This window comes from Harmonia axyridis, chromosome 5 (genome assembly GCF_914767665.1).
Source record: "Harmonia axyridis chromosome 5, icHarAxyr1.1, whole genome shotgun sequence".
In the NCBI taxonomy this organism is placed as follows: Eukaryota; Metazoa; Arthropoda; class Insecta; order Coleoptera; family Coccinellidae; genus Harmonia; species Harmonia axyridis.
This window is the reverse complement of record NC_059505.1, coordinates 7171511-7198326: the sequence shown is the minus strand read 5'-3', so window position 1 is coordinate 7198326 and position 26816 is coordinate 7171511. Positions and strand designations below refer to the sequence as shown.

The following is a 26816-nucleotide window of genomic DNA, read 5'->3' as shown; positions in this document are numbered from 1 at the left end:
ATTTTTAATTTTCTGAACGTGATTACAAATTTATCGAAGAAATCAGTTACATCTCATTTTCGTACTTGAGACAGAACTTTAAATAGGTATCAAACTAGAACCTATTATGTATCATTATCCTCATAACGGTTCTTACGATGTTACGATGCATTGAGATGTTCAGTTAGATGGAGGAAGATATGTATTTAGATTCTTAAAAAAAAAATAAGATTATTAAGGTTTTTATTGAATTTCTGGATCAATAAGAAAAGTGAATGTTTTCGAGGGGTTGGATTTTTTTCCTCGAATGATTCTAAAGGTTCGAGCACTATTGAATATAATAAACGAAAATTTATTTCTTTTTGAGGGCTCGTTCTCCAAACCGATCATTTCGTGCAATTTTGAACGGAAAATGGTCTCAAACGACTCACAGATGATGAATCCTTCCTCAAATTCGATTTCATCTGTCCGGCAGTCCGTATACACGTGAGAATTATTGATGAGATGTTCTCCGTTAATAGGTTTCATTAATGGACGATTTCATGTAGGTACATACATAATGCACTTGTTATTTCGGGGTCGATGGAGAAGGTTATTCAATGATAAGCTCGGTTCTTAGTTATACTGTATTAATAATACTTAATGCCTAAGTAGAGCTTAAAGGCGCTTGTTATACGCTTATAACTTATAAATTTTTTCTTCCCACGAAATCCGTTTCAGCTAGAGGACATATAGATTCAGAATTCGTTTGAATTTGCAAGTGCGTATGAAGGGCTTTCTTTTGAACATTCTACATTTCGTAATGCAGGTCCTATATCCTTCCTATCAAATTGACTGATGACTAATTCGCTCATTTGCGCCTGTATGTCCTCGATAACTTCTTGAATTCCATCTTTAAGTTCCTGGATGATAGTGGTGTGGGTTGGGATTCATGAAGCCAAGAAGCTTGACCTTTTAACCAACTACTTGACTTGAAAATCAAGCTCGTGAAAAATTACATACTTGAGCTTCACTTGACTTGATTTTAGATATTTATTGCTTGACTTGATATCGAGCTACTTGATATTACATCAGCTTGATATGCACGCGTCGCTCGGCATATTATTCTGAAATCTCGTGGGTGCTCAAACTCAAAATTCCTCGAGCGCCGAGAGACTGAAGTATTCGCCAGTGTGACTAAATTAGTATCATAGTTTTCTCATACTTCTATCAAATTCATTGGTAGATTTTTGTAGTTTCAGAAATCTGAAAGCTGGAGCCATATTGAAAATAAAGGTTTGAAAAACCATTGAAATTCATTAATGTTTTCATTCAATTTGAAAAAGACTCGGAAAAAGAAAATATTAGAAAAAAGAAAAATATATGAAATTCACTCAAGAAATATTAGGTACACACTCACATATATGTAATCATATAAAAAATTAAAAAGAATGGAATTTTTCTCAGGAAAAAACAAAACGAATTCCGCCGAAGCGGCAAATATTGGAGGGCGGCATTCTCTAAATTTTCCAAGAAATCGGAATTCCTAAGAGAATGAATGGATTGGAAAAATGGCTATACATTTCACATATAGCCAAGTGTTCTAGTTCTTTTATGAATATTGAATCTTTTTTAATTTCAACGAATTTCACACAAGATTTTTCAGATCAAAATTCATCCCCATCATCTCGAAAAAAAAAACAAAATGTTCAAGCGTTTTATAAAATCAAAACTCAGCAGAAGAACTTGAAGCCGCATGGCCCACTCTAGAGGGGCGGCAAATATTGGAGGGTGGTATTTTCTATTTTTTCGAAGAAATAGGAATTCCTAGAAGAAAGGATTGGAAAATGGCTATATGTTACACATATATGATTCATAGTGATTTAATTTATGTTTCTATTTCAAAAAAGTTGATACCTATTATCGGTTCTTTAATATACTATAAGATAAATAAAAGTGTTTTTTGCAAGGTTTCTTCTCATTTCATCATTTTTTTATTGATGTGACCCTTCACTACAAAACTGCTACAAATCGAGAAGCTTCATATGATTCAAGTACTTGATAAATAAGTACTTGACTTGAGATTGAAAAATTACTACTTGACTTGATCTTGACTTGAAATCAAGTCAAGCTTAAGCCAAGTAGCTTGAAAACCGAGCCAAGCCGTGGCTCCCTAATTCGTGGGTCATTGTTATAGACATTACCTTTCACGTGGCTTCAGGGAAAAAAGTTTAAAGGTGTTAAATCTCAAGTTCGCGGTGGCCATTTTAATACCACTTCGAGAAATAACATGACCAGGTAAATTTTTTTGGAAAATTGCGATTATTTCGTTGCTGGTGTGGCTCCTAACGCTGTCTTGTTGCAAATAAACGTCGCCCTCATTTCGGCCTTAAAAACCACTTATCATGGCCTGATTCCCAATATCAACGAGGAATAGACAAATCTGGGTTTACGTCGACACTACAAGCTACACCAGCAATATTCGCAGTTTTTCTTGATCGAAGAATACCGTTTCATCACATTACTAACTTGTATTTTAAATCGACTTAGAACTGGTCATGGTCGTTGTAATAGTACCCTCTTCAAATGGCATTCTATTGATAGCCCACTATGTGAGTGTGGTGTAGAAGAGACCATTGACCACTTGGTGAATGATTGTCCGATTTATAAATTTCATGATGGTTTCCAAGCTATCCATTCAGTTTCAGATTCTTTTTTAGAATGGGTAGTTAACTTCAAATCGATATAATGAAAACTAATATTTAGTACTCCTTTCTGCTTCTTTTTTTTTGTTTTAGGATCCAATTGGAAATTATAGAGTCGTCAACCGAAAAGAGAGGATAAAGAAAATTTTGTTTTGGTTGAAGAGGAAGTCCTTCAATATAAATTGTCAGCTTATTCTGTAAACATTTACACAAACCAGTCACTACACCCATACGGGGAGACAGAGTTTTTGCTGAGGTTTTTATGTGTTCTCTTGTATCATACGTTGAAATGTATGATGCCCCCTTACATTTCCTCTGCTAATACTGAGATTCATCGACACATATGCCTGATTGTTTGAAATTAATATTTTGTATTGCTCTTTCTCAAAAATATATATATATACTAACTTGTGCCAACAGCTCAAATCTTTCAACTATTTTCACACTTACTGGCTTCACAACGACTCAAAACTGCTTGAGTTTATTTTAGTACAAAATTTTGACCATTTTTGTATTGCATTCTAACGCTTTTAATGTGTTGTTGAAGCGTGTACCGCTCCATTTCCAGTAATTTCGTAATTTTTGACCTGTTAAATGTCTAAAAATCAGAGTGACAGCTGCCCAGATAACAGACTATCTAAGACGAAACCTCTTATAGGAAAACCCCTTATGAATAGAAACTAAATAACATTTTATTCTTTGTAAGTATCGAATTGAATACTTTTTCTTCTTCAATCCTTCTAGGATGAGGAGTAGCATCAACAAAATCGAGGCTGTCTTTTTTTTATTTCCTTGAGCGATAATTGAATAATAGAATTTTACCTTCCGAATGCTTTACATTGATTTCCACTGGACTCGTACAGACAGGAAGAAATTTAATTTCTTGATTTCTCGGAAAAGCTACGTTATTCGTTCTGAACAGAGAGCGGATAGTAGAATCGAATTAAGCGATCTCACAAGTTTCGAATCGTTATACCAATCTCTCAGAAAATGAATCACGTTTTCTTTTCCTTGGAAAAAATGTGGGGTTTGTGTGGGATGAAACAGTAGTTATAATTCAGGGATGAACAAAAGCTCGAAAAAACTTATTATTTTTTTCATCTGGCGAAGTATTCCAAATCAAAAGATTTTTCAATAAATAGCGGTTAGTAAAATTAAAAAATCGCCTTTAGTATCGAAGCTGTCGTTGCGAGATCATTCAAAGTCAAAGAAATCCAATAGCTCCTGAGAAAGTATTGAAGAATGAGGTTCTAATGATTAAGGTATTAGTACTATTATCAGAGAAAAATGAAAAATGAATAACATATAATTATTGATTAGAACCATAGCATTACATTACTACAGAGGAGTACAAAGGACCCCGCACGTTTTATATGGGAAATGGCTTTCCGTGAATTTGGCTGAATTTTTGATATGTTGTAGTTCTTGATTAACTGATCAGAAGTGTCCATAGCCACAAAGCTCAAAAATGGACAGTTTTCGAGATATGGAGCTTTGAAAATGGATTTTTTGCAATTTTCGGGGTTTTTGCTCATCAATCGGGGAGCTCTCATTTGTGGTTGGGATGGAATTTGGATGTTCGGCGGCCAGAACCCGACTGAAAAATGATCTTTCTTGGTTATATTAGACACCGCCATCGATAATTTTCTATACACTGCTCCACATTGGCTATGAAATGAGATACAAAATCCAAGATCTTCCATACATCTTTTCATGCCACAAGATGACGCCAGAATAATTCACATGACCGAGAAACGACATATTGTGAGATTTTTTTAAGAGAGACCATAATAACTGAATCCTCATATATCTGATGTCCAATAATATCAAATATGTTAGCCAAAATGTTCATAACCAGGCATCGCGAGCTGTAATGGGGGAAAATGGGAAAATCATAATCATATATCCTCAGGGATAACAATTGTAATCACTATTGATGTCATTTACATATGATATGTGATTTGTTTCTTACAAATCTCGATAATCTGACAATGGGGTGCCAAGACATTTTCCTCAGAATGTCTCGAAATTGATGATAGCATCTCACAGACAAACGAATCCGTGGAAATGTCTGCAGTTTTGATACAATATAGTACTATCCGGGTGAAATATAGAAGTCCAAGTGTTGGAAGCTAACTATGAATGGAACTTCCGATATTAACCCACGAATTCTAGAAAATATATTTTTTTTTATGAACTTTTTGAACTTCACACATACGTATGAATACTATCTAATAATATGATCGTTGGCAAAATGAATGAGTAGATCAATCAAAAACAATATAATAATGAGAGTAACAATATAATAATAATAACAATAATAATAAACAATACACAAATAAACAAAAAACAATTTAAAATTATATTAGCAATCGCATGAAAAGATGTATGGAAGATCTTGTATTTTGTATCTCATTTCATAGCCAATGTGGGGCAGTGTATAGAAAATTATCGATGGCGGTGCCTAATTTAACCAAGGAAGATCATTTCTCAGTCGGGTTCTGGCCGCCGAACATCCAAATTCCATCCCAACCAGAAATGAGAGCTCCCCGATTGATGAGCAAAAACCCCGAAAATTGCAAAAAATCCATTTTCAAAGCTCCATATCTCGAAAACTGTCCATTTTTGAGCTTTGTGGCTATGGACACTTCTGATCAGTTTATCAAGGACTACAACATATCAAATTCACGGAAAGCCATTTCCCATATAAAACGTGCGGGGTCCTTTGCTTCCGCCTTTTTTTTTTTCGAAATTCGAGGCTTGATTGTAAAAAACTTGTTATACATTTATCATTCAAAGTATTGTTCATCGCTGGCCACAACTTTCTTTCATCTTTTGGGCACTGTACGAATCCCGCGTTGTAAAAACTGGACATCTTCTGAAGCGATTCACAAATCGATCCAATTTTTTACTTCTTCATAAGACCAGAAGTGCTGGTCAGCCAGGCCGTGTGCAATTGATTGAAACATGTGTTTGTCCGAGGAAGCAACGTCTGGAGAATACAGCAGGTGGGGTAGGATTTCCCATTTCAACGTTTCCAAGTATGTCTCGACCACATTCGCAACATAGGATCGAGCATTTCGTCCTGTAAAATCACTTTATCATGTATCTCGTTGTATTACGACCGTTTGTCTTTCAATGTGCTGCTCAATTAATTGCGTTCGATAACGATCGCCTGTGATTTTTTAAGTCGGTTTTAACAACTCATAATACACAACGCCGATCTGGTGCCACTAAATACTGAGCATGATCTTGGAAACGTGAATATTTGGTTTTGCCTTCGACGTGGAAGCATGGCTGAGATATCCCCATAATTCTCTGCGCTTGGGATTATCGTAATGAACCCATTTTTTGTCAACAGTCACAATACGATACAGAAATCCCTTCCGTCTTTGCCTTGCAAGCAGCTGTTCACGAACAAACAAACGCCGTTCAACACATTTCGGCTTCAACTCGTACGAAAACCAATTTCCTTGTTTGTGAATCATTCCTGTGACTTTCAGGCGTTTTGAAATGGCTTGTTACGTAACTCCCAATGATCCTGCCAATTCTTGTTGCGCTTGACACGAGTCTTAATCAAGTAATGCTTCCAATTCTGCATTTTCGAAAACCTTCTCTCTTCCACCGCCATGATGGTCTCCGACGTCTAAATTACCGTTCTTGAAGCGTTGAAATCATTTTCGGCACGTTCTTTCACTAATATCGACCTCACCATAGGTATTTGAGAGCATTCGATTAGCCTCAGCCGCAGATTTCTTTATATTGAAGCAGAAAATTGAAACCTCCCTCAAATGACGAGAATTTGGCTCTTAAGCTGACATGTTTAGTCGAGAATAACTTTATGATGCAGACACAAATCCACTAATATTTCGATGGCGTTATCTTCACAAATACTTAAGCTTATTGTATGACATCTACGATCTATTTATTTCGAGTACCACTTACCTCTAAAGCCATCTATTGCAAAACGGCAGAAGCAAATTTGTACACCTAATAGATATATAATGTTTCTAAAAAAACAAAAATCGAGTACAACTTTAGACAAGAATTGAAGAAAATAACATTTATAGATTGTCTGGAAATTCAAATTGTCCCTGTTAGGTGAAACATTCACCCAATTCAAGAAATTCACATGGTTTTTCTTGCCGAAGAGTTTAGATTAGATATGGAAATCCCTGTTCAACAATTCATCATTTCAAATTTTTCTTGGAAGATATATTCCACTTCATTGAAATGCATAAGACTATTTATGTACCACACAATTCCATCGATACAATAAATGCATTATCTCTTGGGATCTATTCTGTGCAAATATCTTCTGATGCTAGAAAAATTTGACCCACCTATGATTCTCACGTCAGATTTGTTGGTAAATATAAATTTACCACTAACATCCTTCTGGTTTACATGCGAAAGTGGAATTACCTTCATGTTTACGTTTGTGCTAGGCCAACCGCATACAATAGTTCAAAAATAACTCCAGATGGTTATGTATATAATTTTTTGATTGTTCATTTTTATACTTGTGATGATACGTTGATTCACTGTGATCACCCATAAATGTCATCATTATCGTGGTAATTGTTTATACGATAATGACATTACAGCCACATTTAAATGACGAGATTGCTCATTTCAGATTTTATATCATGATGAAATTTTTAAGTGATAAATTATGAAAAATGACCGAACGAGGAAAATACCGTGAGCAGCTGACTAATTGAGCATAACAAATTTTAACTTATTATTACCTTATAAGGTTTTTGAACCGTTTGTGAATATACAACTTTTGAATTCCGTTTGTATTTTCCATGGATCTATCAATTACTTCAACTCTAGCCTGTTAAATGTAAATTTTTTGAAATTTATTTCCGTTCAAATAGTTTGTGTATATGATATTCACTAGAATGTTCATGCTAAATTTTGATACTAACCATATAATTAGAATTGAGTATCCTTCAAATATACTGAATATAGGGTATATAATTTCACTTAAAAAATTTGGTTTTTGAGCGATCAAAATTAATATGCAAATATATACATATATATTCTTTTGAGAAATAGCAATACAAACTATTAATTTCAAACAATGAAGCATATGTGTCGATGAATCTCAGTATTAGCAGAGGAAATGTAACGGGACATCATACATTTCAACGTATGATACAAGAGAACAGATAAAAACCTCAGCAAAAACTCTGTCTCCCCGTACAGGTGTGGTGATTGGTTTATGTGTTTGTTTACAAAATTAGCTGACACATTTATATTGAAGGGCTTCTTTTTCATTAGAATAAAATCCTTTCATTCTTCCTCTTCACCAGAAGTTGACAACGCATATATTGCAATTAAATCTGAAAACAAAAAAGAAAAGAACCAGAAAGGAGCAATAAATGTTACAATTTCCATCATATACAACATTGAATGATGACAATTGAAATCACCACAATAAATTGAAGGATAAGAAAGAATCCCATCGAAATTTATAGGCCAAAAAATAACTAATCATTTTCAAAAATAATAAGCCAGAGAACATACAGAACTCAATAGGCAATATATCAATACATAACCTGCTAAAAATCCTCTTTCACGGAGTTGTTCAGTTGACTTGCGGGTTTCTTGAAGAAGGATGACCGCCGCGTCATTGTCTATGACCAATGTCGACAAAATAAATCACTTCTGTTCTTAGAAATCCCTTTAATATTCAAGTAAATGGTACCAAATCTGCTCCAAAATCGGGAGGGTTTATTCAACCAGGACCGATTCTCCAAGTGATGATTTTTCGAATCCTCAGGTGTACCTGGATCGCTACAGGCCCCTTATATTGGGGAATCATCTCCCATAGAATTATACTGATTGTATTCTATTAAAAAAACGTTACAAAAATACAAAGGAAATATGAAAACTTCTTGACTTGAAATCAACTCAAGTTCAAGTCATACATACAAGTCAATACATAAATACTTGACTTGACATTGAAATACTACTTCATGACTTGAACTTGAATTGATTTTGAAAGCTCAAGCCAAGTAGCTTGAATATCAAGTCAAGCTGTGAATCCCTGATTGAAATTAACATTTGGCTGATTCAAACGAAGATCTACCACAAGCAAACTACAATGTAAAGGATTCGAAATACGAAATCCATCAGATAACTCCTTTGATTAATGGGAAGACTTTAGGGTCTTCATTTCAGATTTTCATTCAGAAATCAGAATACTGAATTAAGTATAATGAAGCAGAACTTCAAATGCGAAATAAGATATGAATTTGAAAATGATAGCAAAACCTCCCGTCACTAAGTCAGTGCTTTCCTTGTTTGTCTATTGATTCTTCACATCATTGAAAAAAATCGTTAAAAACTCTGGTGATGCTTGCACATAGAGAGTTATCGGCAAGCACCATAAAGCTCGCCATAAAGGTCATTGTGTACCTATTCATTCTCAGCACTTCCAGGTCTCATCGGAATGGAGAGATCGAAAGCATACTGGCGGAAAATTAGGGATTTACATAAATCACTCGTCAATATGGGCGCTAGCCTTTAATTATTCATGTTTCTTTATATGGGTCGCTTTCAACGTTGGAACAGTTGATTTGCGTGTTTTTGGCCTAGAGCCAGTGCATTTCAACTGCGCTATATCAATCAAAGTATCAAACCCTTATTCCGAGTGTGAAACATTTTTTTATTGAACAGATATACTCGAACAATTTCCATGGTAGCATTTACGGACAAAGTTTGATTTCATTTTGTTCAGGAGATGAAGATCACAGTATTTCTCTCTTGAAGAAACTTCTTCAATACACGAAACTATTTTTAATCTTTTTTTTCAAGCAACAACATGTGTAGCGTCCTTTAACATTCAATATTTCAATTCAGATTCGAGTCTATATTCCGAAAACTTGATGAACACACACTTTTGAAGCTCATCAAAAATGTTTATCACTGGCAGTGCTATTGTGTGACGTGTTATTATATCTTATTATTATATTGGGGATGTAATTTCTCTCATTGAATAGAAGAAATTACAAATTGAAAAATTTTCCTTTCAATAAAAATTGGAAAATTTTGCTTTCTTCAAAGTGGCTAATCATGATTCAACTCTAGTTACGCCACTGCATACTGCAGGAAAATATATTATCAATACACGATGGAGATTTCGGAAGAATTAACAAATCAATAAGCAAAAACTGAACAATCTATTGATATGCACTTTTGAAAAGATTACTTCTTAGCTAAGTGAGCATAATAATTCTTATTCACGTGTTAAGATGACCAAATTTGTAAGTGATAAGTAACTAATTAATAAATTATTATTATTATTATTATTATTTGCAAATGCTATTTGATGATGAAAGTGAAGTAGCAAATTCATCTCATTCGAAAAATTGAATCAATATACCTAAATGAGTGATTGTGAAAAAAAAATTTATCCTCTTCGAATATGCATATGAGAGAAATCCACTCCAGACTGTGAGCTGGTATTTGTCCTCCACATCAGGTTCCCAGGATGATGTCATTTGTTTGACAATGTATGTTGTATAAAACAAAAATTGTTAATCTACACATGTAAAATTCTATTAACGCTGAATTCAATCTTGAAATCATGTGACATATCATTTGTTTATCGAGTGGAAGAACCTGTATTATTTATGAACAAATATCACACATTGTAGCATGACTCCAATTTATGACGAAAATTGTTTGATGAAAGAATTATTCGCAGGAGGATTGTTAAAAAAAATAAACCGATTTTTTTTGTATACTCGAAGTTGACCTGGATTCATATATTTAACCTAGTGGGAAAATCAAATACACTGAATTTTTCAGTTATTATTCAGCTAATATTTTCTTCCTTCAGTAAAACGAAGCTATATGATAGAAGGAAATAATCAATTTGTTTTTGTGGCGTCTTCTATTATCCTTTTTGATTCGAAATTAAAGAATAATGCAGGAGGATTGCAAATATTCTGCGTCAATTGTTACTCGTCAAACACTTGACAAAAAAAATTACATTACTCAGAAAATTCAACTTTTTCAATGATAAATTCATTGTAACAAATTGAGTTTGTATTTTTTCACCAAAACCAAAGAAAGATCATTTTAATATTTGTAATTAACAAGAGAACGATAACATTCGTATCAGGCGTTGAAGTGACATGAATTAACAGTATTATATTATGTCTGAAAAGTCGAATGCAATATGGTAATGAACTTTCATCCAGAAATATATAAAAAACTACTGAGACCAGTTATAATGAATTCTACAAAAAAATTGTCATCCGAAAAGGAAGTGTATGATGATATTTCAATTTGAGTCGATTACATATTAGGATTTCAACTCAAACCGAAAGTGATAAATCATTAAAATTGATGTATTTTATAGCTTTCATGAACTGTTTACGCTCCCAACAAAAAAATTTACTACATGCTAAAGAACAGGAAGTTCCCACTGCACATTGAATATCAATAAATACGATTGTTATCGTAGTCTCACAGATGATGACCTTAGGTGTAACATATGTTGCAAGTATGTTGATGCCTAGAATTTCCGTATATTTTCTATTGGCGTAGAAGTAGGACTTATCTTTCATGCGGCCTCAAAGAAAAAGTGTAAAGGTGTAAAATCACAAGATTGGTGAATTTGGATTCAGTATGAAACACGTTTGTTCTATAAAAAGTATTTTAGGGAAAAAAAATTTGTTATTTCTATATTAAACAGCTGGAAGGCAAAATAAAACTGATGGCATCTTCCCTCCACAAAATATTTAACTTCATTTTGGCATAGATATTTCAATTTAAAGTTTTTATTATGTGATACGCTAATTTTGAAAGCAAGTCTACAAGGTAATATTTTTTTCTGAAATAGTGTCCGCTTCTTTCCTTCAGAACTTTTTTGGTGGACCACTGGTAGCTTGGAAAAATCTAAAGAAAAACATTGGTCCCGTACTATACTTTTTGGTTTCTAGCAGTTTTACCGTATCTGCTACCGCTTTAGAGAAAAAAAATTTGAACAATTCGCTAGGAATCTTCAGAAAAAAAACAAATTATTGTAAAGGTAAAGATCCAGTTCGTAAGCAGTGATGAATAAATTAATTATAATTTTTGGTACTTATTTACCCAATATGTAGCGAAGATTGACAAAGATAAATTGTAGAATCATCACAAAGAAGAATCACCCTGTATCTCGAAAACAAAGCGTTTGAGGTCCAATGTTTATAGGACTATTTCTTCTTAGAATTATCTTAGGAATCTTGTCATTTCCAAATGGATAATTAAAATATATTATTAACTATAACTTTTTTTCTGTCGGAAAACTTCATAGTAGGTACTGCTTTTGAAATTTAAAATCCATGGATTCGTGAATTTCCCTTAATGAAAATTAATAAAATAATAATGGTCTGACTGCAGTTACTCACAAATTGTAAATTATTTCCTAATTCAAAAAAACAAACGTCACAACCAATTTTACTTTTAGCCACATCGCTGAAAAGGTAATCAAATTACCTTTCATTTGATGTATCACAATCCATACATTTCCATTTGAAAAAAAATAAGTAGGGGGGAATGAGAAATATCAAATTCAAAAAAGCACAGGATAAATTGCTCTTGAAATTAAAAATTGACGCGTGCGAGGATTTTCCTTCGCACGAGAATTATTGACGAGTTACGTTACTTTTTTGGCACACTGTATATTAAAGACATAGAGAAAATTCTAAATTGATGAATTATTTTACTACGTACCGGGTTTTTCACCATAATTTTACCCCCCCTTTAACTTTGTTACTGAAAGAGGTAAAAAAAATGTTTTTTGCAAAAGTTTCACGAAATCGACTAGAGTTTGTTAAAATGATTTCAATACAGAAATATATAAAGAATGGGCAACATATTGATAGCAACTTGATTATTTCAAATGGAACACCCTGTATATTTTTCTATAGTTGACTAGCTCTTTTTTCCCTGATTTCGAATATATAACATATTGTTGGGCTATCTCTCTTATTCTGAGTACCACAGAGTTTCAAATTTTAAGAACCATCTAGCATGCTCAGTAATCAGTTTTCAAGTGGTAGGCTGCGATAACTCAAAATGTCCTTTTTTGAGTTATCGTTTTTCACTATAAATTTGAATTGGATGATTTGCAATTCCATATTTTCTCTTCTTGTAGCTTTCTTATTTACATTGTTCTTCACATAAAGTGCAAATATTTCAAATTTTTCCGCTTCTGTGTAGTGCATATTCGATGAATACTTTCATTCAATGGCAAAAGTATGTAATATATCGTTAACAACGAGATAACTCAAAAAAAGAGCATTTTGAATTATCGCAGCCTTCCACTTGAAAACTGATTACTTAGCTTGCCAGGTGGTTCTTAAAATTTGAAACTCTGTGGTACTCAGAATGAGAGATATAGGCCGAACATATGTTATATATTCGAAATCAGGGGAAAAAGAGCTGGTTAAATGAAAAAAAATATGCAGGGTGTTCCATTTGAAAAAATGAAGTTGCAATTAATAAGTTGCCCACTCTGTATATATTTCGTTTTGTGAAATCATTTTAAAAATAATAGTCGATTTCGTGGAACTTTTCTAGAAAACATTTTTTTGTACCTCTTTCAGTAACAAAGTTAAAGGGGGGGTGAAATTATGGTGAAACCCCCGGTATTTCAGGATCAAATTATTATCGAAATTAGCGAAAATGAAAGGAACTATATGATGACAGACCCGTCAACATTTTATTGTTATATAAAATAAAACAAAACCGCAACGGTAATTCCCAACAAAAAGCTCGGCATATTATGAGAAGAAAGAAACCAACAATCGGAAAAGGATATGATGATCAAATAATTCAGTCAGTTTGTGAATACATAAAAATATTAATCGAGATGAATTATCCCCCTATTCAATTCTGTCAACACACACACAAGAAAACTTACTGGTGGGGGGACACATAAATATACCAGAGAGAACCAATTTTCTTCTCGTTGTTTCGTGTTGAGTAAAATAACATTTTGTCGAAGACGCATCCGAATGCTTTCCTGACACACCGTCAATCAGCCAGATTCACAATTCCGGTTGATGCTCGAAGACTTCGAACTATTTTGCGAGATTCCATACATTTCGATCCGACTGTCGTGCTTGTGATACGTTAGACGTTTTTCGATAGACCGAATCCAATAACTTATCCGAAACCATCATGGGCCAAGAAGAACGTGTGAAAAGTGTGAACGGGATGAGGCCTAAGAGAAAGGTTATTTGTATGAGGAACTACGCGGATAGGGAAAAGGATATTTTTGATGAATTGCATAATAAAAGAAATAATCCGATGGTAAGTGACTTAAAATGGTCTAGAATTCTATCATACAACTAAGAGTTTATATTATAATATTATAGATACAAATTTAAAGGTATTTTTAAAAATATTTTAAATAACAACAGAAAGAATAGGACAGAATACAGACAAATTTAACATCAAGAACTATCAGAGGTGCTGTATTATACTAAGTAGTAATATACTAAGTGCTTGCCAAATACTTGAATATTTTCGATATTCGATAATTTGGCAGACAGAAGGGGTATATGGAAGACTACTTCTCGAAAAAAATTTCAATCAATTTTAATTGAAAGACAGAAACAATATACAGGGTTAGAACTATTTAGAGGGGCACTACAAGGATATCGAAAATCGTTAGAAATACAGAGTGGCTTAAATTACAAAAAAAATTGCGTTATTTAAGGATTAGTGTGTTGGTATTAACGGATCCGAAATATCTCCAACTGTTTCCGAGATACCTAGGCTAGTATTTCTTGAATATCTCAAATTACTGTGAAAAAATATGTTCCTACTAGCGTTTCGAAAGTATTACTTTCCACTTTCCACACGCATTGACGTTTGGAAAATAGTGCAAATTCTTGCGGAAAAAAGCCCTGCTATTCACTTTCCGCACGCATATGCATGCGGAATGTGAATAGCAAGGGTTTTTTCCGCACGCAAATATTAAAGAGTCGCATCAATCATAAAATTTGGCATGTCTTTATGCGCCAATCATAAAATTAAAAAATTTCTCTATGCGGCTGAGCGCACAAAATAGTAATTTACGTAACAAGTCCGGAAAATATGTTTTTTTTGGAGGAATAGACTCGCTTATGCTCGTCCTGGAAGTCTGTGAGTCCAAAAAAACATTTTCGGGCCTGTTGCGTACAATATTTTTTCGGCAACCGTGTAGAATAACACTATCGCTGCTGCTTTCCATATTTTATTGCGATTGCGATCAAAAAACATGCAAATTGTTGGCAACTAATTTCATATGAACTGTCAGCCGTTTTCTCGGTTGCTATGGTAATGATCAACTGCATTTATTAAAAATATACCTACTGAGATTTTCATATTCACAATGACACAAACGACGTGATTCTTTTCTGGCCTAGTCCGGGAAGTACGTACTTTCCGGACTAGGCTCATGTGGAAAGTACCTTTTCCGCACTCGACAGCATGACCGACCTACGCTGTTATCACTTTCTTACTACTTTTTCAATTTACCTTTGGAATTGAGGACTTCAAATGAAAAAGTAATTATGAGAATCAGGAAGAATTTCTTAAGATTTGTTCCTTTCGGAAAAACGGCTGGAGATGATTTCGAGAAAGTTGGTCAACGAACTGAAAAAAATGTCTCCAACAGTCCAATTGAAAATTCCCCGGTCTACCATAGTCAAACACATTTTTTTGGCAAAATTCGATTTTATTCTTCAACATAGTTGCCTTCGGGGGCGATACAGCGATTATAGCGATCTTCCAACTTTTCGATACCAATTATGTAGTACGATTTGTCTTTAGCTTCATAATATGCCTCAGTTTCGGCGATTACTTCTTCATTGGCGCTAAATTTCTTTCCAGCGAGCATTCTTATGAGGAGTGAAAACAGGAAAAATCGCTGGGGGCCAGATCTGGCAAATATGGTGGATGTAGAAGCAATTCGAAGGGCAATTCATGCAATTTTGCAATTTTGTTTGCAATATTTTTTTCAGGTTTATTGCATTTGAACAGCTTTAAACACTGCTCAGAATCATTAACACGTTGTTGTTTTTGATTGATTGTGAGCTCGCGCGGCACCTATTTCGCATACAGTTTTCTCATGTATAAATATTCAGATGATATCTTCACAATGTCTGCTATCTCGATCAACTTCATTTTACGGTAATTCAAAATTATTTTGTGAACTTTTTTAATTTTCATTGCGTTCGCCGCCTTCGATGCTCATTTAACCACGTTTAAACTCAGCATACCAATCAATGATGTTTGATTTTCCTGGTGCAGACCCCGGAAACTCTTCATCAAGCCAAGATGTTGCTTCAATTGTATTTTTTCCCATCAAAAAACAATATTGTCAGCAATTTGTATCAGCACACGAAATTCTTTTTTTCCATTTTTTTTCAAATAACAAGTAGCTACACTAACAATGCAATATCTCACAAACTAATGATCGGACTGCTATCAAATTTTGACACGTATCGTTTGAAGGTTGGTACTAACTAAAAATCATATGGATTTATTACTAGCACCGCCATCTGAGCATTAGACCGAGGACCTTTTCAATTGGCCTCATACAACTCAAAAAAATGTGAGTTCTGAGGTTCGATAATGCAGGTGATACGAAGGTTTATTATTTTGACCAATCCTATAATGAATTTAAATTTTTTTGTATAGGTTCGAAATTCTGCTTGACTTTTCTCTGTTTCTGAAAGCGCGATCAACAAAAGATTTTTAGTTACTTATATGTAACTGTAATTTTACATCTAATTGAAAACTTTCATCTGGATCGAATTCGTAATTTGTGATGAAATTATCATAAGTGATTGCACAAGTGCATCAAAATTACCGATAATTTTGCATGACAGCGTGTTGTCATGAAAACTGCATGGCTCTTTCTCCAAAAGTGAAAATGACCGAATGCAGTTTTTCAAAGAAAACACGCTGGAATGCGAAATTATCTGGTCATTTTGATGCACGAGTGTAATTTGGGGGAATATTTCCCTCCTGTCAAAAATTCTATGTATATGGAGAACAATTATCAAAAATTACAGCGGTAATTGCATTGTAAGAAGCGAAACAGCCCTGCGATAATTGCACTGTTCATAGATGCATTGTTTCTATGCAACTTACACAGTTCGAATCTATGGAAATTCCATTCTACATCAGTTTGACAAGTGATGAAACAGTTTATTTGGGAAATATTCAGAATAACAGAACTGTGCTACTCACGGAACCTCTATTTTTGCTCTGTTAATGAACTTATAGAGGCTTTCGAGATTCGAATATATCAGTGTTTCATAGATTGAACATATCATCAATTCTTTTGCTAAAAACGAAAAGTTATTAACATTTTTTTTTATTCGCAAATTAAAAATATTGTCATTCAACAATACAGATTAATGTTTAAAGAAATTATGAAAACCTCGTTTTAATTTTTTCATATCAAAATGATACATCTTATGGTCAACCCTTCAGACATCACTACACAAATATAAAATTTGAGGGAGTATTTCAGAAGATAATCCATTTCGGCATTTCAGGCAATCCTCAGGGAACAATATGCGATCAAAATTTATTGGTTTCAATCAAAGTCAGTTCATCTAGACTCGAGAGAATCGACTATTTTTGAGACTCAATCTGAACTGGCACCCGTGGCACACTTTTATCGCATCGTAAATTGAAATGTTTCCTCTTCCGAAAGTTTATACCTTAATTAATTGCCCATATCCTTAAATTTCGATCAGATTCTCTCCTGTTCTGATTTTTACAGTTATGGAGGAAGGGGGAAGGCACACCATGGAGTCATCGATTAATTTTATGGGCCATAATCGCTTCATTTGAGTTTGGGTATCAACCGGGATTGATATGCCACAGTTGATATGAAAAGATTAGAGTGGGATGAAAATATCGAAGGCGGGTGTCAACTCAGGAATGACAGTGACGCTTTAATTTATCCAAGGATAACTGTGCTCTTTGGGATAAATGGATAAGCACATAAAATATTAACGATTCAATCTTCACATACATATCGAATCCTGAAAAAATTGTACGAATAAAAATGATTCATTTCAAGATTTTTTCAGCTTCAGTGTTCAGAAATAATGAAAATTTCACGAATATTAGGTAACACTTCACTTAATAAGTCCGGAGAATAACCAGTAAATAGTTATTTGTTTTACTAGGCTGTAAAGTGATAAATTATTGACTGCCGCGGCTGATAGGCAGTCAATCCACTCTGCTGCCGAGTTGAACATATATGTTTTTCTTCTTTTGTTTGTAATGATATATGTAGGATATTGTATTTGCAAATTATTACAATTCCTATAATCTTTTTATTTTTCCTGTAGTGATAAATTGAAACGAAATTTTTAGAAATCGAAATTTTTGGTTGATTCCTATGGAAATGTATATGTCCATTATACTTATAGTTTGACAACTAAGATTTGACAACTCACGAAATATATGACAGTTTTTTGGTAAAATGTTGGATATATTCATATTATGGACAGTAATAACGACTCAGAAGAACTTACTCCTCCAGAAATAAGGGAGGTGGCAAAAATATCGATTATCAGATAATGCCGAATGTTTTATTCTCATTGAAAATAATCATTTTGCTGCCTAGGTAGGAAAGTCTTTACTTTGCTGCCTGGGCAGGAAAAGCAATACTTTAATTTTTGTCTGCAAAATTAATATTTGCAATCTGAGAAAAAACCCCTTTCTCTTGAAAATCCGCTTTATTCATCAGCTTACAATTTTATAGAGTTACTTGTACAACAACGCTCCTTCAAATCTTCAATACTTTTCCTGTAGAAATATTCGTCTCTACCTTTATTGGAGCCAAATTGCTATCCCTGGACCATTATTTTGAGGTATCTATCCAAAAAGGTAGTGATCACTGGGTCCCAGATCTGGGGAAAGGGCTTGGTGGTGAAGCACTTGGACGAGCAATTCATTCAATTTGACCATGATTTCCATTGATTTGTGACAAGGAACATTGTGTTTTCACGAAACTGGTTTTTATCCATTTTCACACAAAAAAGTCGAGTAACCTTCAATATCTCGATACATACTCAACTTTATGTTCTGAATCTTTTAAAGCTTGGTGATAACGAGAAAAAAGTGGTAGGGCACTGAGGCTGCCATCTGTGCTCCAGATCCGGGAGACAATATTAGAAAATCGAATCTTCTTCTCCTTGTTCTATGCATATCAGCTAATGGATTTTGAAAATAATATAATTATCAAAATGTTGCTTATTGCAACATCTTTCACTGAACAGACATATTGTATTCAGAGAAATCCACCGGTGCAGATTTGGAATTCATCTCTCCTTTGTCTCATTCCAGTGCTATGTTTCCCTTCTATTTTTCCTTGCAGTATTAATAAGGACAGGTCATATTTCAGCATAATATTTCAAAATTTGTGTTACCACAGTTTTTGGGATTTTGTTTTTTGTTTCATTCTCAACAGCACTTCTTTGTTTCTGATTGTACCAAACCCCCTTGAATCCTTCTGCAAGTCTACATTTCGAAGGTTTCTAGTTCCTTCATGGGGCTGGTAGTTAGTATCCCTGTTTCTACTCCATGAAGAAGGTTGGAGAATACATAGCATCGTAGAGATATTTCGCTATAACATATGGGATTTGCCGAAGGTGTATCTTCCAACTGGTTGTAAAGTACAACCTCTTTCTATAGCTCAAAAAAGGCCTTTTTCTACTCCCTTTACAGAAAGTAACGAAATTTGTACGTCTCGCCAACTCTATAACTGCTTATTTTAATTACTATGCAATGTAAAACTGTGCGATTTACTTTACCGTAAACAAAAAGCACGATCAACAACCAATACGGTAGCATCTGTAATGTAAATCATACGGCAAACAACCAATAAGATGAAACCTTTAGTAGTTCCCACAGAAACGAATTGATAACAACCTGCATTGCCGATAATCTTTTGACCTTTCGTAATTGTGTCTCGATTTGCCAACAGTTTTTGGATTTGCCTAAGTTCTTATGGAAATGATTGCAGTCGTAGAAAAAGTATCGTACTTTGGAAAATTGTTTCGGAAATTTTACTATGTTCCTCAATAATTACATTTGAAATTTGATAGTTTTTCCATAGCAACGATAAGGCGTCCCATAGAAAATTGATACCTACCTATACGTTCACTAAGATAAAATTAAATCAAATAAATTTTTCAAATTTGTAGATATCGTATTCATCTGATATGACAGTTTGTATTAACCATGGGTACTAAGAGATGTTGATGTTTTTGGGCCATTTTCAAACCTTCGGGCAATAGGCCCTTGGGTTTAAAAGTTGTCATCCTCGGATTTAAACATCCACTTATTGCGCTTGGTACAAGTATTATGTCGATAAAATTAATTTTTTCATTTTAAATTTCAAGCTGTCAAACTCGATGATTCATGAGATTATTCGCGCATTTTAATATTCATTGAAAGAAGTTCTCCTCTAGTGAAATTTCAATATAGCTGGAATAAAATTATATATTATGGAAATTAATCACCTAATCTATCTTACTGCCCTCCTGTGGAGTGTTTGCTGCTAAAAAAACCCTCTAGAATATCAATCTCAGATGCAATATGCTGCCATTAAACTTTGGCATAATTTTTTCTACAAGAATTTGAATTAATTCAGTTGATACGATTTGGTAGGTATGCATTTTTAAATATGATTTTATTCATTCAGCACCCAACAGTTGTATGTACATGTTTTAATTTTATCCCTCAAATTTATCAATGTCTGCAACATTTTTTCTCATCAAGGTTTTCTCGAAATATCACCTATAATACTTTGAGGATAAAAGATAATTCAGAATCAGCATATTCCCTCTTTACCTATCAAATAATTCTGATTTTCCTCATGACCTATCAAAAATCAAATGATTTTGTCAAGTTCAAATTTTAATTTCCTCATAAATTTTGAAAGATATTGAAACATTGATGGAATTAATTCAATACGAGTATGTATAGCATTTCAAAGAGTTAGTCGATTGATTTGTATTATTTTCATTGTTTCATGAGGACATTGGCAAACAGGTCCTTCATATTTCCTGAAATTAATAATTCGAAGGATATAATTTAAATTTTGATGAGAAATAGATATTTCGTGTTTTCTTGTTTGTTTGTCCTACGACGTATCATCATCGAATAATGCAATTAGGACAGAATCAATCTCGCTGAAATGAATCATAATCTCACAGAAACCAGATTTTCAACGGGAGAAATCAGAATAGATGCAAAATGTCTCACGTTCGGGAATAATGTGCTGAAAAGAGTGGGAACCAAGACAGAGAAAATAACTTAATTGGTGGCAGGATTAATTCCTCACTGAATCCAAACAGTCAGGCCTGAAGGCTTGTCAAAATTGATTGGGTGAAGATTGCAACATCTGATCTATATCAGGTTTGAAACTTTGGTAATAAACTATACATTTGATAGATCTCCTTGGAATTGCGTTGTTCAATCACTCACATCACTTTCAGTTTGTTTACACACGTATTTACTCCCGAATAGGACGCATGATTCATCTCAACAAGTGGAACAGCATGTTTCGCAGCGTCGCTGTGAAGTTTTTTCGTTAATATTGTAAGCGATCTTATTTTCGTGAAGAATGAAAATTTATGCGATGGAAAAGTGCTTATGTTTTAAGATGATAACAATCCCAGAGTGAAATTTCATATTTTTGGTGCATAGTCTGGACGGGGTTCTGTGAAAATCTAATCATTTTCGAACTTCTGATTCAATCGGACTGTTTTATTAAGATATGAAATTTCAAGGATTATGCAAAATTTAATGTTGATCCAAGAAGAATATGAAAAAATTTAATATTTCGAAGGCAATTGATTAGTTTGTGACTCAAAGTAATAAACATAGATAGAGGGAGAATATGTAATTTTCAGTAAGCAAATTTTTTCCCCAACATGAACTATCAAATTTGACATGAAGTGAGTGGAAATGAAAACATATCAGTGATACGATATTTCACTGAATTCGCGAGTTTCTTCACAAAGAACGAACTTCTTATGTCCCATAGTTAATCAACGTTTCATTTTAACTCAAAATATATTGAAATAAATACCAAAGTATATCAGAAATTCAGAAAACAAACTTCAAGCGCGCCAAACGACGTGAAACAACCGATGAAATTAGGAGAGCCAAAGTTGCAAAACCTTGGATTTCATCAGGTAGATACAGAAAATAATAAATATTTTGCTTATTATAAATTCGACAATTATGAAGAATATCAGATTCCAAATATTCAAATTTGCATATTTCATCCGGAAACACTCAAATAAATATATATTTCAATCAATATAATATAAAGGGTGTTTCTTTCAGAGCTATAGAACTTTAAATTGCAATAAAACAACGATGGATTATTCGATTGACATGAATGTAATTCATCCGCAAGATAATCTTTTGGCATTACATTTTAAATATGATTTCTGGCATATGACCGCCACGGCTGGCTCGGATGTAGTCCAATTTTAGATGACTTTTCCACCATTTGTGGCCGTATATCGGCAATAACACGGCGAATGTTGTCTTCCAAATGGTCAAGGGTTTCTGGCTTATCCGCATAGACCAACGACTTTACATAGCCCTACAGAGAGTAGTCTAGCGGTGTTAAATCACAACATCTTGGAGGCCAATTCACAGGTCCAAAAAGTGAAATTAGGCGGTCACCAAACGTGTCTTTCAATAAATCGATTGTGGCACGAGCTGTGTGACATGTTGCGCCGTCTTGTTGAAACCACAGCTCCTGGACATCATGGTTGTTCAATTCAGGAATGAAAAAGTAAGTAATCATGGCTCTATATCGATCACCATTGACTGTAACGTTCTAGCTATTATCGTTTTTGAATAAGTACGGACCAATGATTCCACCAGCTCATAAAGCGCACCAAACAGTCAGTTTTTCTGGATGTAACGGTGTTTCGACATACACTTGAGGATTAGCTTCACTCCAAATGCGGCAGTTTTGTTTGTTTACGTAGCCAATCAACCAGAAGTGCGCTTCAACGCTTAACAAAATAAAATGGACGTAGTGCGCGATACGTATTCCGCACAGAATCATTATTTTCGAAATGAAATTGCACTATTTGCAAGCGTTGTCCAGGCGTGAGTCTATTCATGATGAATATCCAAACCAAACTGAGAATACATCACTTGACAGCTGTTAAATAGGTCGCCATCTTGAACAGTAATGCCAACTTAAAGTTATATACCTCGAAGAAAAACACCCGTTACATTCATAAAGTTATAGTAAAATCATGAATTTGAAAACATATCACAATCTGACAACGTATTCTAACCATGTTAGAGACATGTAAGAATTGCGTATACTCCCTCTATCTATGTTTATTACTCTTAATTCGTGAAACCAAGTCAGAACTTTTTCCAATTCAGATAATCTTCAATTTATTATAATTGAAAAAAAATCATTTCTCCACAATACGGTATTCATTTTTTAACAGTTTTAATTGATGTTTTCATCAAATGAGGACCAAATCCAACAACTATAGAATTTATAAACTCAATCTGGATTGCGCTTCAGCAATTTTAAGTTGAACAAACTGCACGTCTGCACTAGATAAAACTGTCAAGCTTCCCAGTCGTATTTTTATGTCCCGTTTGTTCTCGTTAAATTGCTAAAGAATGCAGTCTTCCTAAATAATAGAAGTCTATCTGATAAAACATATGACACGTTATATTTGCAAACGACTTCTAATTCAACTGTCAACACTATCATGTATAAAACTCCGTGAAATGGATAAGCTGTCAGATATCCTTCCCCTCTTATTCTCGACTTAATCAACTCCTACCAAATGAAAAATAATGGATCTCGCGAACGAACTCTATGAACACTGACATATCCAGATATATATCCTTATTCAACGTGATAGCTGTACAAAAGCTCATTAATGTTGATGGTATTCAGACGACGAGGAAGTTGATATACTCATAGGACCTACGAGATATTTATTCTAGTACTGGAATATTTTAAGTGCATACTCAATGAGAAGATTACTCGATAACTATGGTTACTAGAGTGTGATAACACAACCCTTTTTAGAGTTATGAACCTGGGTCCTGTGTTAATGATAGTGATCTCAATATAACTGGTTCAAACGAAGATTATTTTTATCGTTGAATAAAAATTCAGTACTGGGAATAATAATAATCTATTTTTTGTAAGAGAAGGAGGTCCATGAAGTTTGATTCGTCTAAATCAACACGTTTTCTTAGATAGGTAACAGATTGTTCCAATATATGTAGGCTTGGTCTAGAGGTATGATTCGATTACCTGGCCTTTCGTCTTTTTCTTCGTGACTTTGTTGGATTTGTAATAATTAAACTCTTTCGAATTATTTACATCTATTTACAAAGCCACAATCATACAGTACAAACTCAGTATTGAGAAGATCTTAATTACGTCTCAATTACAAGTTTCTCACTACGATACTGAATTTCGTCTTTAACTCGTTTGTTGATTACTCGAAACGTCTTCGTTTATCACGTCTTCGTCGTACTTCAAGTTTTCGGTCGTCTCGTCTCTAACTCGTACACGACTCGTCTTAATCTAGTCCGCGAACCGTCTTTTCGTCTTACGTCTTAAGTTGACCGACCGAACTTGACTCGCCTTAGACTCGCCTTGAACTTTACTCGTCTTCGACTTAACTTGAACTGACTCTCTGCCGATTGGAACTTACCCTGTCTCGAATATCGACCTCCCTTCTTTCGGCTTCACCACACCCTTAGGGAAAGTACCATCCCTTTGTCCAATAAGAATTTTGCTGCACCGCCCACAAAGATCTTCGCGGATTCCTGATAATCGAATATTCTCGAAGGACTAGAACCTGATACACAGATGTGACACATCTGGTACGACCGTATTGTCTTCGAACTTTCCCAACCCCCCAGTAAATCTCTTCAAGATTTACAACTCCATGACATATCTTCGACACCTCGAAGAATAACACATCCTTTTTACATTATATGTACAATAACAATTCGTTCCCTGTAAATTCATTGAAACTGTCATGCCCTCGACACTTGAAGAAACTAATAGGTCTCCAAGCATCCGGTTGACCATCTCGATTATTTACAGGGAACAAAAACTGGATCCTACATATATTTTATTGATTTTATATTAAACTTATTTATCTCTATCTTCATCGTTTGTTGGTCAACATAATGAAGGCAATCATAAAATTCATTTTGAATGCTGTTACTTTATAAACTCACATTTTTTGACATTTGACAAGTAGAAACTACGCCATTATTAAAATGAGACGGTTCAACAAAGAATTGAAATCATTGAAATTCACCATACACTATATCACAAATATGGTAAAAATTCTGCAGTCACGGTTCGAAAAACTTAAGCACTTTTGGGTGGAAATATTTGTTCTGTTGGGGAAATAAAGTTAGTGATGTGAAGAATTGAAACCGTGTGCGTCGCTCAAAGTAAACTGAAAATATTTCTGCTGTATGGATTGGCCTTCTGAGCTATGATTTTTTATGGCTGGAATTGAAAGATATTGATGTGAACAGCGTTTATTTCCAACTAGGTGTCACACAAGCAACAAAAAAATTGTAATTCTGCAAGAAAAATTTCCTGGCGGTGTTATTTTACGAAGAGGTTATGGCAATTGGCAAAAGAGATCTTGAGACTTCTGATCTTGGGACTCTTTTCTTTGGGCCAACTTTAATAGGATTTTGCTCATTAAAAAATTCAATAGATCCATAAGAAATTCGCAACTAACCTAAAAATTTCAACTTTCCAAATTTTACATTCGAACAAAATTGAATATGACCAAGAATTCTAGTCTTATCGTTTCATACCATTCTCAGCCTCGAAATACGTCAAATCCAGACATTGCGATCAAATGATATAGCTCTATATTTGGGGAACGACCGCTCGATAAAATTACGTTTCTTAAAATCCTGTGAAATTGACATAACCTTTAGATCCTAAAATAATGAGAGAAAATATATCAAAATTAATTTGAAAGATGAAACTGGTGAATTAGAGTTTAATACTCAAATTTAATGTTCACGGTTTTGAATAGAAATCAGAAATACTCTTGCACAGATCAATTCCAATTCACTATTAAATTAGATTTCCTATAAATCTATAGTTCTCCTGAAATCAACCATAAAACCCTACGCTTAGGATCGTAAGAGGCTTGCATGGGACAGTAAATTGGCTCACGCGTCGCATGTTGCTGCCATCTGATCATAGAAGGAGGAATATTCAAAAAATATAACTTTGAACTGTGTCAGTTTCGAATATACGAATAATTGTGACAAGTGATAAACACAAAATTCTACTCGTATCAAAATGGCGAATGCGCCTGGTTCAAGAAGTTTTTATTCTGGCGATGTTTTATGCCAGAAATTTTACTCAAATCCACAAAAAAAAATTTTCTAAGTCAGTATCGTAACGAGTTCCTTACAGTACTGAAAGCAGTGCTGCAATGAACTCATTACAGCATTGTTTTCTTCAGTTATCTTTTACGTTTTGTGGTTGTCTACACTATGACTTCAAATTTCAACACACGTCAATTGTCAATATAATATAATTTGGATATAGTGAAACGATTTGCAATATTATTCACAATTTCTCTTGATTTTGGTGGTGTTAAATAGATTTCTTCAGACATAATTCACGAATTTAATGCGTAATTGTTTATTATTTCAAAATTCGAAACGTACGATTCAAATTCCGTAATCTGTCAATTTTCGTAACAGTCACACCAACTGCCAAGATATAATACAAAAGTCACTAGGATATATAATCTGAATTTCATTGAAATTTGCCAATACTTGACTGAATCAGAGAAAATATCGTCTAATACTCGTAGCAGAAGGCAATTCCAACATTCAATTTCGCATTCGTGTTGGAATAGGGGCCCATTCTGCAACTTGCTTTAAAATATACTATTCAAAGTTTAATAATAATCATTGATTTTGCAATGTATAGAAGTGAACATCAGTTAAGTGTCATTTGATTGATCGTACTTCGTTCGAGAAAGCCTTCATAAATTTAATATATTATTTTTGTCTTTTCATTCGGAAATTATCGTGTTCACGAAAAGAAGA

General features: G+C 34.0%; 1 protein-coding gene across 3 annotated transcripts in view; it reads left to right on the top strand.

Moving 5' to 3' along the window:
- The first annotated feature begins 13646 nt into the window (after positions 1-13646).
- Positions 13647-26816, top strand: part of LOC123680417 (nitric oxide synthase-like protein) — a 171100-nt gene continuing 157930 nt past the window's right edge. For all 3 annotated transcript variants that reach the window (XM_045618310.1, XM_045618311.1, XM_045618309.1), the window contains exon 1: positions 13647-13985. In XM_045618310.1, coding sequence (XP_045474266.1) covers positions 13854-13985 — 132 coding nt within the window. In that variant the 5' untranslated portion in view covers positions 13647-13853. The remainder of the gene's footprint in view (positions 13986-26816) is intronic.